A 16,642-nucleotide genomic window follows, 5' to 3' on the forward strand; every position below is an offset into this window, starting at 1 on the left:
GGAACCAACAATTCCCATCATGCAGGCCCGGACTGATAATCTGGCAGGCCGGGCAAATGCCCGCTGGGCTGCTCAGATTATCAGTCGGAGGGCCGCCGACCAGCCCTCTCCTAAGCATACCACCGGCCGCCGCCATCGCCCTGCCGCACAGGTCGCGGCTGCAGGGAGTTTGTGCGGCCGCTCTGCATCTGCCGTTAGCTGCTTACAGGTCCTGTGATCAGCAGCCCGATGCAGACCGGTCCCGAAGTCTCATAGCTCCAGCCCCGCGGCGCCTGCATCTCTCTCATCTACTGCTCAGTGGCGGGCAGTAACGGATGACGTCACACGTCCGCCGACGTGCAGTACATGAGAGAGGTGCAGGCGCCGCGGGGCTGGAGCTATGAGACTTCAGGGCCGGTCTGCATCGGGCTGCTGATCACAGGACCTGTAAGCAGCTAACGGCAGCGGACCAGAGAGGAACAGAGAGGACCTGCTGGATTCGAGGTGAGTATACTTTTGTTTTTTTTACATGAATGGGGCCTATAACATGTGGCTACGGTTACAGAGGGGGTTCAATACAATGTGGGGGCTGTACAGGGGGAAAATGTGGAGGCTACAGAGGGACACATTTACTATGTGAGGGACAACAGGGGGGGGGGATAATATGTTGGGGCTTTACTATGTGGGGGCTGACTACACAGGGACCTATACTATGTGGGGGGCTACATCAGGGCAGGAATAATGTGTTGCCGCCATACTATGTGGGGGCTGACTACACAGGGACCTATACTATGTGGGGGGCTATATCAGGGCAGGAATAATGTGTTGCCGCCATACTATGTGGGGGCTGACTACACCAGGACCTATACTATGTGCGGGGCTACATGGGGGGGGGGGGTTAATATGTTGCGGCTATACTATGTGAGGGCTGGCTACGCAGGGACCTATACTACGTGGGGGGCTACATGGGGGGGTAATATGTTGGGGCTATGCTATGTGGGGGCTGGCTACACAGGGACCTATACTATGTGGGGGGCTACATGGGGGTAATATGTTGGGGCTATGCTATGTGGGGGCTGGCTACACAGAGACCTATACCATGTGGGGGGCTACATGGGGGGGGTGGTTAATATGTTGCGGCTATACTGTGTGAGGGCTGGCTACACAGGGACCTATACTACGTGGGGGGCTACATGGGGGGGTAATATGTTGGGGCTATGCTATGTGGGGGCTGGCTACACAGGGACCTATACTATGTGGGGGGCTACATGGGGGGTAATATGTTGGGGCTATGCTATGTGGGGGCTGGCTACACAGAGACCTATACCATGTGGGGGGCTACACGGGGGGGGGGGGGGTTAATATGTTGCGGCTATACTGTGTGAGGGCTGGCTACACAGGGACCTATACTATGGGGGGGCTACATGGGGGGGGGGGTAATATGTTGGGGCTATGCTATGTGGGGGCTGGCTACACAGGGACCTATACTATGTGGGGGCCTACATTGGGGGGTAATATGTTGCAGCTATACTATGTGAGGGCTGGCTACACAGGGACCAATACTATGGGGGGGGCTACATGGGGGGTAATATGTTGGGGTTATACTATGTGGGGGCTTGCTACACAGGGACCTATACTATGTGGGGGGCTACATGGGGGGGTAATATGTTGGGGCTATACTATGTGGGGGCTGGCTACACAGGGACCTATACTATGTGGGGGCTACAAAGGTAGGATATACTTTGCAGGGTACAAAGGGGGAAGGGCTATACTATGTGGGGGGGGGGCTATATTATGTAGGACTGCACAGGGCATCTATATTATGTGTGGGGGGCTATATTATTTAGGGGCTGCACATGGGGACCTGTGCTCAGTGGGACCTATGGTATATGGGGACTGCTGCTCAGGGGAGCTTACTATAGGGGAGCATTGAAGTCGCCTATATAATGACATAGCACAGAGAGGGTCTAACTACTACTATATAGGCACACAGAGCTGCCTGACTACTATTTGGAGGCGCATATTGGGCCTGATTGCTTATGTAGGAGCACAGAGGGGGCACTGTTACTGTGTAAAGCAATGGGCAATATAGGGTTATGATGAGGTATAAGGTTAGGATGATGCTGGAGCGTGGAGCCTAAAGTGTTTGTCTCACAGATTCTGGGGAGACAAGTCATGGCTGAAAAAATCTTCATGATGGGCTGAGCCAGATGGAAAGAAAAGGAAAAAACACAACTTTGACTACCAAGAACGTCTCTTATGATTCATGTAGGAAGACGCCTCCTGTAAGTCACTGGAAGTAACTGCACTATAATCACTTTTTGGGTGCATTTACACGTACAGGATCTGCAGCAGATTTGATGCTGGGTTCCGTCATTGAGTAACAATGATATCTGCAGCACGAAATCTGCTGCAGATCCTGTATGTGTGAACACACTCTTAAGGTCTGTAGATCCTTTGTATAGCTGGATATTTACCTCTATTTGGTCACTGCTAGAGATGAGAGACCTTACAGTAAGTTTAGGTTCACATGAACCCAAATGCTCTGAACTTCATCTCTAGTCAATGCTGAGGTAGAATATTGCATTTTATATGTTGGTGGTATAAAGGGAATATTATTAATAGACAGTACAGCAGTATTATCCAGTCACTGTATGGTGATGGTATTATTTGTCCTGTGTATACTCATTTTATTGGTAATACTTGTGTTCACGTAGTGGATTTTATTCAGTGACAGCATAGTGGTATTAGTCATGTTGTGATGATGGTAGTGGTCACAGTGTTGAGGTATTATCTGTTACTTGTTTACTGTAATAATGGTAGTATCAGTCTCTTTATAATACATTGGTCAGTAACAGTATGGCGGTAATATGTATAATGATGATATTCGCTTCCTGTATACTGGTGTTAGTTGGTAACTATGACAGCTATTTAGAGATATACAGTATTCTCATGCATAGAAAATTGTCTTACCAGTGCTAACATTATACAGGATAAGTGTAATATTATTTTTCATATCCTAAAAATTTCCCTATACTTACACCTCTTATCGCTGCTGTAGTCTGTTGTTGCATAATAGATAGGAGATAGATAGGCGATAGATAGATAGGAGATAGATAGATAGATAGATAGATAGGAGATAGATAGATAGATAGATAGATAGATAGATAGATAGAGAGATAGATAGATAGATAGATAGATAGATAGATAGATAGATAGGAGATAGATAGATAGATAGATAGATAGGAGATAGATAGATGATAGGAGATAGATAGATAGATAGATAGATAGATAGATAGATAGATAGATAGATAGGAGATAGATAGAGAGATAGATAGATAGATAGGAGATAGATAGATAGATAGATAGATAGATAGATATGAGATAGATAGATAGGATATAGAGAGATATATAGATAGATAGATAGGATATAGAGAGATAGATAGATAGATAGGATATAGAGAGATATATAGATAGGTAGATAGACTTTGCACCATTCCCGTCAATGGAACTGAGCTGCAATACAACACAACACGACCCATATGGTATGTGGGCTGGAGGGGTGTGAGTGCCAGGGCTGATTTTTAGTCCCAATCCGGCCCTGCCATCATGCCCTGACAGACCAAGGCTCCTATAAATTATTATCTACTGAAACAGGAGAACGCTTCCCAAAATAGATGCCAAAAATGTTGGGAGAATTCAGTTCTCGAGAGTCCCATTATCTACTATGGAACTGACTCAAACTTTCTTGGCTACTAAGAAGTCTATGCCAAACCACAAAAATAACAATCATACAATGATCATTAGGAGAGGAAACTATATTCTGGCATCTCATGGGTCGCCTCTATCCATAGACACCTATCAGCAGAATACTTATTTGGCCAACAGCTGTTCCTTTCTATGACTATGGCACCTGACACCTGACGCACCCCTGGTATAGACAACTGACAGCAGGAAAAAATATATTTCATGCTAAATAAACTTCTAAGGTGGTCTATGGCAGTGAAGGGGTTAAAGTTTATTGAAATTATAAGTCCACTTTAACACTCTCCTTGACAGTATGTTAGACTGAAAAATATACAGCTCTGCTGCATGCACAAGTCACAGCCAGCTCTGTTGCATTATACACACTTGGCTCTGCTACATCAAAATACACACATCCACACACAGCTCTGCTACATAAACATAGGCACATACACACAGTGCTGCTATATCAATATACAGACACAAACCTCGGCTACATCCCACGCACAAACAGCTCTGCTACATACAGAGACACAGACACACAGCTCTGCTACATAAACATACCCACAGATACGCACACCTCTGCTACATCATTAGATGTACACTTACACACACACACAGCTCTACTAAATAAACATACCCACAGACACACACACACACATCACTATACCCAAACAGCTCTGCTCCATAGAGACACACACAGCTCCTCTACATCACCATACACAAACAGCTTTGTTACATGCACACAGACAGGCACACAAATTCTAAAATAGATTGTCTCTACCTACAGTATCTATATCTGAATTGTACACACCTCACTGTCATGTCACCAAGTACATGACTGTGACATCACTGAGGGTCCTCCAGCCCCCATTCTGACCTCTCAGATGTGGGAGTGGCCAGAGCTGATCTCACCGATCGGTGAACGGTAGGCGAAGGGAGAGGACTGTGCAGCTATCAGTCGCACAGTGTACCAAGCAGTCGGACACATCGCTGATTATAAAGGGAAAAATATTATATATATATATATATATATATATATATACACATATATATATATTTATTTATATTAATTTAATAATTTAAAAAAAATTGCTGATCCATAGACAGATGAGAGTTGAACAAAATATTTTTTAGTTTTATATAATTCTTATTTTTTCTCATTTATTAATAAATTTAATTGTTTTACATACCATTTGTGCTTCTATGGACCTAAGGGAGAAAAATAACATTCAATTCTTATTTCAGCAAGATTTGCTTTGGCTTTTACTGATAAGTTAATGTAATAGGAGCTGTAATGAAGGCTTGTTTCTTCCAATAACTTGCATCATGGAATAGGAATAGTACACTACAACGAAAATTACCTGCAAGTGATATTGTTTCTTACAAAAGAAATCAATTCAGATTGAGTTCTAATAAGACTTTTCCCATATGGATAATAATAAAAAAATAATAATAATAAAAAATATTATTATTATTATTACTGCTATTATTATTATTATTATTATTATTGCTATTATTATTAATAATAATAATAATAATAGCAATAATAATAATAATAATAATAATAGCAGTAATAATAATAATAATTATAATAGCAGTAATAATAATAATAATAATAATAATAGTGAATGGTAATTGTTATATTTTATATTATTATATAGTTTGATGTTGTGGCCCTCAATGCGGTGAACTTTTAGCCTAGTGCTGGAGATCACAGAACTATCGTGACCACATTATGACCTCAATGTTTCCCTACGGCAATGAAGATTAGACATTTTGTGATGGCCCAAGGTCACTGTAGGGTTGATGGCCATAGGGAATTATTAGGTTGGTTTCACACACAGTGTTTAATTGAAAAATTCCCCTGCAGTTTTTTTTTTTAGCCAAAGCCAGAAATGAATCCAGCATCCAGACATAGAAATCTTTTTTTTTTTTTAATATTTTTCATTCCTTTAGATTCACATTTGAATTTGAAACAAAAAACCCCCAAAACTATTATGTATGAAACCGCCCTAGAAACAGTGATTTTACTATGAATGGTGTCAACCGATCCTGTCTGCAACATTGCTGGTCACTGTATGCTGCCAGTTTTGCTATGGTTCAAGTCTTAAAGGGGTACTTCAGCAAAAAATCATTTTCTTTTAAATCAACTGATGCCAGAAAGTGCCAGAAATTTGTAATTTTTTTTTGTACTTCTATGAAAAAAAAAAAAAAAAATCTAGTACTTATCAACTGCTGTATGTCCTGCAGGAAGTGGTATATTTTTTCCAGTCTGACACAGTGCTCTCTGCTGCCACCTCTGTTCATGTCAGGAACTGTCCAGAGCAGGAGCAAATCCCCATAGAAAGCCTCTCCTGTTCTCCAAACTGGAAATAATACACCACTTCCTGCAGGACATACAGCAGCTGATAAGTACTAGAAGACTTGAGATTTTTTAATAGAAGTAAATTACAAATCTCTGGCACTTTCTGGCACCGGTTGATCTGAAATAATTACTTTTGCTTTTTTTTGTTTGTTTTTTTGCTGAACTACCCCTTTAAAGTTTAGATAGGGAACCTGTGATCCTCGCGTTGCTAGAAAACTACAAATTCCATCATGTCTGGACAGCCAAAGGCTGATGGGAATTGTAGTTTTACAACAGCTGGAGGGCTACAGCTCCTTTAAACCTGTCTTAAATGGATATTATATACAGTCTTAAAAGTTCATATATTTTCATTCTGCAGGGGAGTACTCAAAGTGGATGTCAATCTTCAGAAAACGGACATCGATCAATGCTCGAATGATGGATGGTTTTCTGGCACTCACAGATGTCAACATAACAGCTCAAAGGTAGGCATTACCATCTTATAAGCCAAATTCCTTTAACCCATCTGGTGAGGTTAAGTGAGGTGTCTCTGGCCGCTGAAAGCCACATGGAGACCCCTAAGAATTAAAGGGGTCATCCGGTTAGGTAAAATTCAATTTCAATTTTTCTCCTTCCTGGAGACTAACAATCTGTTCCATGCTCGTTATTATCTACTAAGTCTCCTTCCCCCAGTTCTGAGCTGCTGCTTTCTGCTAAAGACACAAAAACTGTCTCTGAGCTGTTCCCTCTCTCTCCTGCTCTGAACTCCCTCTTCCCTTTTTCCTTCAGTCCTTGGCTGGTTGTCTCTTCCCTCTGCGATGTTGGCCGGTCTCCTTTGGGGTCAAGTTGCTGCCGACCTCCCTGTGAATAACCCTTCTGGCATCACAGAGTGCAGAGACAGCTAGCCAGGGATGTGATTTACGTGAGCGTCCTCGAAGGGAATAGAGTGGCATGGAGAGAACAGGTCAGTGTTACACATGCGTCCACAACCCGCACCAACAGGCACAGCCATCCCCTGTGTCCTGTGGCAACTTACGCCGCATCCCTAGTGTCAGGGTGTGGGTTCGCCTGCAGTTTGGCCCCTCCAGTATCTCCCTCACCTGTCCCTGCTCCTGCTGTCCTTGCTTGTTGCCAGCATGCACCTACCCTTCTCTTAGGCTCAATGACATTTAAAGGGCCATTGCGCCCTCAATTGGCTGCATCTGTGCAGCCCATGTGTGTGTGTATATATATATATATATAATTTCCTCTCCTCTTCCCTTGTTGGATCCCCTGTGTCCTTACCCCATTAAAATGCCCCCCGCCTTGTTTCTGCCCGTTTTCCTCCCCATGTTCCTGCCAACATCGCTGCCTGTGCCCTGTCAGTTGCACTGTCCCTGGTTATGCCTGTCTTACTCGCTGTTGCACCTCACCCACCACTGCAAGCATGACAAACCAGGGGTAGTGACCTGGGGGTCTCCTGCTGCAGCAAGCCCATCCTATATTGTGGCGGGCTCTAAAGAAGACCAGTGGCCCCTTGCACCCCGTTCCCTGGTGCGACTTTCTCCATCATTTGCGGTGAATCCCATCCTCAACCGTTACACTCAGACAGAAGGCAGAAGACTCTGAACTGGGGAAGGAGACTGACAAGATAATAACAAGTACGGAAAATATTGTTAGTCCCCAGGAGGGGGGATTATAGTACATGTATTTTACTTAACTGGTTAACCACTTTAAGGCAAAAAGTCTACAATGTGCCATCACATCTCACCCTCGCCAAAACAGCGCTGTGTAAACTGTATCACCAAATCTTCTACCTTGAGCAGCAGAAAAAAAAGTGACACATTGCCTCACCATCTAGCACCATCTAAGTGATCAGAAAATAAAACTATAGAGGAAAGGAAGGAAGGGAGATGAAGGTCAATTTATGATCCAGTCTCTCTTTCTGTGAGTGGGAGTAATAGGGAGGCAGGTGATTGGTCATACACACCAGGAAGAGCCCGCCCACTCAGCACAGTTAGAGAGAGAATGTAACCATGCACAGAAATCATGCAGAAAGGAAAAATATATATAAAATATATGTTAAAAACAACATTTATGACTGCACTACATCTAATATACATCGACAGCTTTTTTTTTTTTTTGTAATAGAAAGTACTCTTGTTTTTACATTATTTTTCATATATAGGGGCGATCTGATCACAATGTACAAATATATGAATGGACAGTACAGAGATCTTTGTAGTGGTCTTTTTACTCCTAGGTCTGTAACCATGACAAGGGGGCATCCTCTACGTCTAGAGGAAAGAAGATTTCATCATCAGCATCGACGTGGGTTCTTTACTGTACGAGCAGTGAGACTGTGGAACTCTCTGTCACATGATGCTGTCATGGCCGATTCATTAAATAAGTTCAAGGGAGGCCTGGATACTTTTATAGAAAAATATAATATTACAAGTTATGGGCATTAGATTTCTGTTGATACAGTATGTTGATCCAGGGATTATCCAAGCCTCATATGGCTTTTTGCCTTCCTCTGGATCTACACAGTAGGGATTCTCTAGGTTGAACCTGGTGGACTCTTGTCTTCTTTCAACCTTATTAACTGTTATTATGTTTCATTGGTATTTTGAGTATTCGTTTGTGAAAGACTCTTCAAAGTGGAAATAGACTAGCTCATATGCAAACCTGAAAGCCTTACCCTACAACTCTACATTACTATACAAAGTGCAATGCTTTGGCTGTGGGGAGGCAACTCGCCACTCATTGACAAAAACACATAATCCACCAAGAAGGAGTGGTTGGAATTGAATGATTTTGGCTTTGGGGCCCTGTTGGGAACCTCTGGCCTGGATACAAGATGAGATATGGTTGGGCATGGAGGCATACAGGTTACATATGGCGTGGCACATTTGGTATTCCAGCTGGTCCCATAAATGCTCGAATGGCAATAAATCTCAGTGTCACAATCTGATGGAGACATTCCCCAGAAAACCTTGCTCTGTGGGGAACATTATCCTCCTGAAAAATAAAGAAAGTATGTATGGCTGCAGGATGCCCTGTACATATTACTGAGCTGTTAGTGTCCCTATATCATTACTAGGAGTGACCGACTGTCATGTTTAATGTCTCCCCACATCATCACACAAGCAGGGGGCAGTGTGTCCTCCCCGCATCATCACACCAGCAGGGGGCAATGTGTTCTCCCAACATCATAACACCAGCAGAGGGCAGTGTGTCCTCCCTGCATCATCACACCAGCAGGGGGCAATGTGTTCTCCCAACATCATAACACCAGCAGAGGGCAGTGTGTCCTCCCCGCATCATCACATCAGCAGGGGATGTTGCCCCCCCCCCACATCATCACACCAGCAGGGGATAGTGTGTCCTCCCCATGTCATCACACAAGCACAGGGCAATGTGTTTTCCCAACATTATCACACCAGCAGGACGCATTGTGTCCTCCCTGCATCATCACATCAGCAGGGGGCGTTGTCCCCTCCACACAGGGGCGTAACTACCACTATAGCAGCCATAGCGGCTGCTATGGGGCCCGCCGCATCAGGGGGCCCCATGGCCTGCTCCTGCAATACACTGGGCCCCCTGAGCCGTCATCATTTGCAGCACCGGGTGGCCCTGCTGGTCTCCTGGGTTTTGCAAATGTCCCTTTAACTGCAAGCTCTCCTGACCAGAGCTAGCAGTTATGTAGTTATGATTTCACTTGACCGTTTAGTGGTCAGTCGGGGGGGGGGGGGGGCAATCAAAAGTTTGCTATGGGGCCCAGCCATTTCTAGTTACGCCCCTGCCTCCACATCATCACACCAACAGGCGGCAGTGTGTGCTCCCTACTTCATCATACCAGCAGGGGGTAGTGTGTCCTCTTTAGATCATCACAGGGCAATGTGGTCTTCATCATACCAGCAGGGGGTAGTGTGTCCTCTTTAGATCATCACAGGGCAATGTGGTCTTCATCATACCAGCAGGGGGCAGTGTGTCCTCCCCGCATCATCATACCAGCAGGGGGCAGTGTGTCCTCCCCACATCATCATACCAGCAGGGGGCAGTGTGTCCTCCTCACATCATCAAACCAGCAGGGGGCAGTGTGTCTTTCTACAACATGAAGCCTTCCTTATCTAGCCCGACCATTGGCACATCCTAAACAGAACCTGTATTCATTGCTAAAGATGATATGATATGAACATCACTGCAAACAAAAGCTGGCTATTAATGGCAGGACAAGTAACGGGCACCCTGACACTAAGCTTAGCATCTGGAAATGGTTGTAATGAAGGTATAATCATTGCGCTCAATAGCTCCTAACATCTTGGTCAGAATGGCCTTGATGGCGGCAATTTGTCAAAACACCCATACTGCCTCTCTCAGTCCATAGGCTGTATACACATTTTCACAGATTCCCTAAGGCTACATCCAACTTCTTCAGCCACCAGTATTCCAATCTCGAACAATTGTACTTGAGCATGTAGGAGTTTGCGCTCATCTCTATTATTGAGGTATGTCTATGAGTCAATGATCACTTACTAGGCGTACACTACCTAACAGTAGCCTCTGAGCATTGACTTAACTAGGATTCATGGGGCCCTATAACAAAGAACTGTATGGGGCCCCATGAATCCTGTACACTCCCACCCCACAGCATACATATATATATATATATATATATATAGAGAGAGAGAGAGAGAGACAGGTGTCTAGCAGGTACAAGGCGGGGGCTGGTGTGGCCGGTGGCGCACCAGGGGGTGCAAGGTGGGGGTCTGGTGTGGCCGTTGGTTGTCCAGGGAGTGTCAGGAGAGGGGCTGGTGTGGCCAGCAGCTGTCCAGGGTGGAGGGGCGCTGGGGTGAGCTGTACCATGGAGGCAGATCATGCTTTTCCTGGGCAGTCCGTGGGCCCCCCTACCGCATGGGCCCTGTAGCAGCTGCATGGTTTACCTCCATGATGGCTATGCTAGTGCCTCTGAGAGCCTTTTTTTTTTTAAATAGGATAATGGAAATCACTTTTATGCCTTTTAGTGGCAAGATCCAGTGTCTAATAAGACCACCCATATAATCATTTATATACCTATCTGAGACATATCGGCTTGCCGAGTTTTGCAGCAAGCTGCTATTTTTATCTAGGTATAGTATTATTATTATTATTATTATTATTATGTTTGTCGTCAATGAGAATATTTATGAATGGCTCTGATAAATGTTGGTTCAGTCAATATGTTTCTGCACGGTGCTTTTTTACAGCGTTAAAGCAGATCTCGTTGAAGACTTCTGACCTATTTTATCCATGTTGTATTTGTTGGCTGGTATTCCTTGAAGAATACATGAAAACATGTCAAGCCAAAAATAGAAGAATACCTCTAGTTATGCAATGCGTTCAATGCGGACTGAAGGATCCTGAGGAGGACACGAGCACTAAAATAATAACAACACCCAAAGGTTCAACAGAGAACAACCCCATGTGGAGGCGACTTCAGAGTCGGTCACATGACTATATATTATGGGTTGATTCGCAAATAACTTATTCGACCATATTGATGATCTGGGCCGTGCAAACATGCGACCAGATCCATGCACTATTTTCCTATACAACAATTATTAGGATGATCAGACTGGTGGTTCTGTAGTGACCCCTTTTTGCTTTGCATTTCTGCCGTTCCGAGCGGTTCATATCTTTTCTTGCCCATTCTATACTTTTGCCGATTTTTTTCCATGTGGCCTAGTTTTATCTAGCGCTACAAATTGATAAGTTCATTGACTTTCTATGTAATTGTCAATATCATGTATGAGCGGACGGCTTGTGTTGTGGAAGGTAGATGCCAAGCCCCCCCTTGGGACAGAGACCGGAAGAGTTGCATTCTGGTTATAGTACTGCACAATGTATTGATGCTATATAACTAACTGGTATCAGTAAAGAACTTAAAGGAGAACTCCATTTAAAGTAACTATCTGATTAAAAAAAAAATTCTGAATTCCATGTTATGTTATGTAGACCCCCAGAAACAAATATTCATTTTACACAGGCTTGTAAATCCATAAGGTTTCATTTCTCCCAGGGGCACAGCCTGATGTGGTATTAGACAAGATGTTGAGTGGGTTAAGTGTCCTGATGTTAAGGAACAATAAACATGTGGTAAAGGTGAAACAAAATAGGTCAATAGATTTATGCTTCCTTGAATGAGGGCAGCATAAACTAGTGATAGAAATGCTGAATGGAACAGTGTATTACTGACATCATTCCGTCTAGCCGTTCTCCTAATATGCAGGAGAATAGGATTTTTGCCGATTTGCGCAGTATTACACTCCTGGGTCAAGCATTGGAGGGGGGGGGGAGTGGAAACATGAGGAAGGGGGCCATTCACATGAATAACACACATTACAATGTATAACTTTGTAATGTGTGTTATTTAGTGAAAGTGCAGCGCTTATTCAACATCTTCCCAATGTTTATCCTTTTTTCCCCCTTTCTCTTGCCCTTTCCACAGATAGTTTAGGGTGTACACAGCATGATTATATTGACTTCTATGCAGGCTTATATGTGCTAGATATTCCTATGGTTATAGGCCTAAGGGTCCGATTTGTCAGCTGTGGGCCACCAAAAACAAGCGCTGATCAGCGAGATCTGTGCTCATTTGTAGTGCCTTTACACGGCAAAACAAATTGCGTGGCCTGGCTGCATGAGCGATCCATGTATTGGTGGTACAGCCATGGAAACTGACAGCACTGATATACACATATCCATGCTGTCAGTTTCCAGATCACACAGCAGTAGTACATACTTACCTAGTACGCTGCAGCTGAGATCCGGCATCCTCTCCTCCAGCTCTGAGTCTCCAGGCCCCACCCCCCTGACTGTTAATCATTCTGGAGGATGCAGTGGCTGGACAGGAGATCCGAAGAAGAGGATGTGGGCTCACAACAGCAGCGCACTAGGTAAGTATGTACCGCTGCTGTGTGATCTAAAAAACTGACAGCATAGATATATCTGTGCTGTCAGTTTGCCTTTTTCTTTATCAGCCTCACATCCCCTTTTTACAAAGGAAAAAATTAGGCCAATGAAAAAATTTTAAGCATATTCAATACAATTGATCAGCCAATAATTGAGCATTTGCTTGATCCTCAGTTGTCTCTTGTACACAGGCCGATTATTGGCCGCAGGAGCGCTTCATGCAACACTCCTGGCCAATAGTGAGGTGGAGCCAGAGCAGGCTCCTCCCACTTTCCTGAACACCTCACGTGTATATGAGTGGGACAGTGCGACTGAAAAGACCCCCATGCTCACAGCCTATAACGATGAGTGCATAGACATATAAAAAAACACTCTAAAAAAAAAAAGTGTCACTACAAATGTCCAACAAAATTTAAAACCTCAGTTTGGAGACTGTCCTACAACCAACACAGTGTTCTGTAGCAACCTGCGGTGGGACACTGCATAGGCATGATGATTGTTGTAATTTTGCAAACTCTGGGCAGTCACAGGTTAAGGAACACTGTGTCCCATAGATTCTTATTGGATTGGATTAGATTTCCATGGTTAGACTACCTCAGTAATAACAATATGTGACTAGATGAGTCTTAATGAGCTAAATAATTTCTGCTAATGATTACGTCGCATTGAGTCCTGGGATCTTCTTTATAACGGTATAGACATTCTCAGACAAGCCATTGGTCAACAAGGCCCCGTATAACAAGGCAAATATCAATATCCTGGATACCAGAGTCATGTATAACCAAGGTTATGGAACGATTTTTACCTGGGACACGTTGCCATGGGAACACATTTCTCATGCTATAGGAAAACATCATAATACGCAGAATTGTCTGTTCATTCAGCAAAATAAGGTCAGAATCAATTTAAGAATTAAGCTTGACTGAATTAATCATATGACTCATGAAACATCGGAGGAAAATAAATAGCAGTTATCTATCATTCCTTCCCATGACAACAATGCCTGTCGCACTGAAATCCATCATTAGTAAAACATTTGTAACTGGCAGGTTCGGTCACGTAGCCGGTTTATTGTGCACCATGGATGCAAAAACGTTAAGGGGCTCTATGCAAAACATGAATGTTATCTGGATCCATGATAGGACAGCGATTCTGGAGCCTAAAAGTATTTAAACGGTATCTCCACTTAAAGTGTACCTGTCATGATATATAAAAAAAAAAAGAAAAAAAAAAAACTGCAAATATACAGCTAATGTTTGCCATATGTAAGTTGACGGTTTAATTTTAACTTTGTGGCTCCAGTGCCCAATTGTGCTGTATTTCACTCTAAGCCAGTGGGCGGGGCCTTATATCAGTTAGTTTGCTCAGCTGCAGCAGTGTACAGGGCAGTGTACAGGGGGGTGTACAGCCGCTGCCCAATCAGCATCCATCTTTTTGGGCCAACTGACATCTCTTCCTGCATTTGGTCTTTTTTTTCTGTTACTTAAGACCAAATTTCCTTAGTGATGGAACCTGGACTGTAGGTTTCTAGCAAGTGAGACACCTAGTGGCAGAATTTATAGTATTGTATTTATAGTAAATTGCAAAGATTTAGTATTATCACCTCCCCTGCTGATTTTTTTTGTTGTTGCTAAAGGCAGGTCTATTAAAACAAACAAAAAAAACTTATAAGTGTGAGATTACAGGGCTACAAAGACAAGGCTACCATAATCTCCCAATAGGGTCCAGACACCTTTGTTTCGCTGTCATGCTGCTGTATTCACTCTCTATGGGAGCTGCTGAAAGTAGCCAAGTTCTATCTCCGGCTGGTGCATAGACCAATAGTATCGTGTTGCCCAGCATGCTGCTCCATTCAACCCCCCCCCCCTTTTAAATAATATAGCTAAACTTATGCTATAAAAATTCTCTCCACTTTTAGAATGGAGTGTGTTGGTTGATTATCTTGTCCACTTGCTTAATTACATAGACGGAGGTGTCACAAGAGTCTCAGACTAGCCCTTATTATTGTTACTGGGGAATAACTGTTGGGTAAATCCAATCAGCACACAATTTCAGATCCCATTGCTGTCTTTTTCCAATGAACATATAGAAACATCTATGAATTTCAATGGATGTTAAGTGGAGCAGAACTGGAGCCTAACAGTTATCAAATACCCTTAGGACTTATAGTAGGACTAAATAGGTTAACTTGTAAGTGTCAGAAGCAATAGTAGCAAATGGCAACTCAGCTTGAGATGACAGGAGCCAATTGTAGAAGTAGTCTAAAGGATGGCTCATATAGAGTACAAATCATAGAGAGTGTAAGACTAACAGAGATACAGGATAGCACTCCATAAGCAAAACTCTACAATCTACCAGAGAAACTTTCCAAATAAAGAAACTTTTGGGGAGATGTATTAAGGATAGGCACAGATGGTTGCTTCTCCCTGGCGTATGGCAGCCATAATGTGGCGTACAGGTGCACCAGTCTTGATAAATTTCCCCCTTTCTGTCCACTTCTTTTTGGTTGATGTTTTTGGAGTCTCTCTTCTGTCCAGAATAGGGAATGCATTGAGTGTGTTATGTGGCTACATGGCATTAGGAGCCAGATAGATGCTTTCTGAATCAATACGGTAAAGTAATTGCTGCAAATGTGTTAATCAGCCCTAATAGAGGGATACTTCAAGAGCAAAACGGGACAGAAGATCAAAGAATTACAGTAAAACCTCCAAATGAGCGTGGGAGGGGGAGGGGGAATTACTTATCAATTAACACCTGTTTTCTGGCAGAAGAAGTCCCACATCTTGGCACATGGCTGTTCTGTACAAATACCTACAACTTGTTTAATTCTTATGAAAAAAATAAAAACAAAAGTTAGGTCCTATCACCTTGCACATTTATTTAAAATAATTCCACCAGAATATGAGTAAATTGTTAGCTGAGATCTTTACCAGCTGATATAAATGTCAACACGTGACACATGGACAGTGACAGATGGACAAAATCTATTAAAGGGGTACTCCAGCGGGGGGGGCGGCACTTTTTTGCTGGAATCGGGGAGGAGGTGGCCGAGGGAAAAGACGTCCACTCACCTCCCCGGTTCCAGCGGCGGGTCCCGCATCGCGGCGCTCTGGTGGCCGGTTTCCGGACGCTTCCGGGTGTCTGGCGCGGGCCCGAGACGATACGTCTTAGGTCCACTCAGCCACTTAGTGACAGAGGCGGGATCTGAGCGGACTTGAAACGGATCCCGCCTCCTTCACTGAGTGGCTGAGCGGACCTGAGACGTCACTTCTGGGGCCCGCGTCAGACACCCGGAAGCGGCTGGGAACCGGGCACCGGAGCGCCGCGATGCAGGACCCACCGCTGGAACCCGGGAGGTGAGTGGATGTCTTTTCCCTCGGCCACCTCCTCCCCGGTCCCAGCAAAAAAGTGCCCTCCCCCCGCTGGAGTACCTCTTTAAACTATTAAATCCGTTTTCTTTTTTATAATGGAAGTCAACGGAAAAACAGAGAAAAACGGATGCACACAAATGTATCCGTTTTTCCATCCATTTTTTGCAAAAATGGATGAAAAAGGTGGATTTGAAAAACCGGTTTGAACCCAGCCTTACCTTCCTGGCTCCTGCGCTGATGCTGGTATGACGGTATGATGCTGGTCTAT

At 43.8% G+C, this 16,642-nt stretch overlaps 1 protein-coding gene across 1 annotated transcript in view; it reads left to right on the forward strand.

Annotated features, from left to right (window-relative positions):
• Nucleotides 1-16,642, forward strand: part of GPR158 (G protein-coupled receptor 158) — a 196,848-nt gene that overhangs the window by 29,275 nt on the left and 150,931 nt on the right. Inside the window, exon 4 of the mRNA XM_069959723.1 lies at nucleotides 6,450-6,555. Coding sequence (XP_069815824.1) covers nucleotides 6,450-6,555 — 106 coding nt within the window. The remainder of the gene's footprint in view (nucleotides 1-6,449; nucleotides 6,556-16,642) is intronic.

The sequence above is a fragment of the Dendropsophus ebraccatus genome, chromosome 2 (genome assembly GCF_027789765.1).
Source record: "Dendropsophus ebraccatus isolate aDenEbr1 chromosome 2, aDenEbr1.pat, whole genome shotgun sequence".
NCBI lineage: Eukaryota > Metazoa > Chordata > Amphibia > Anura > Hylidae > Dendropsophus > Dendropsophus ebraccatus.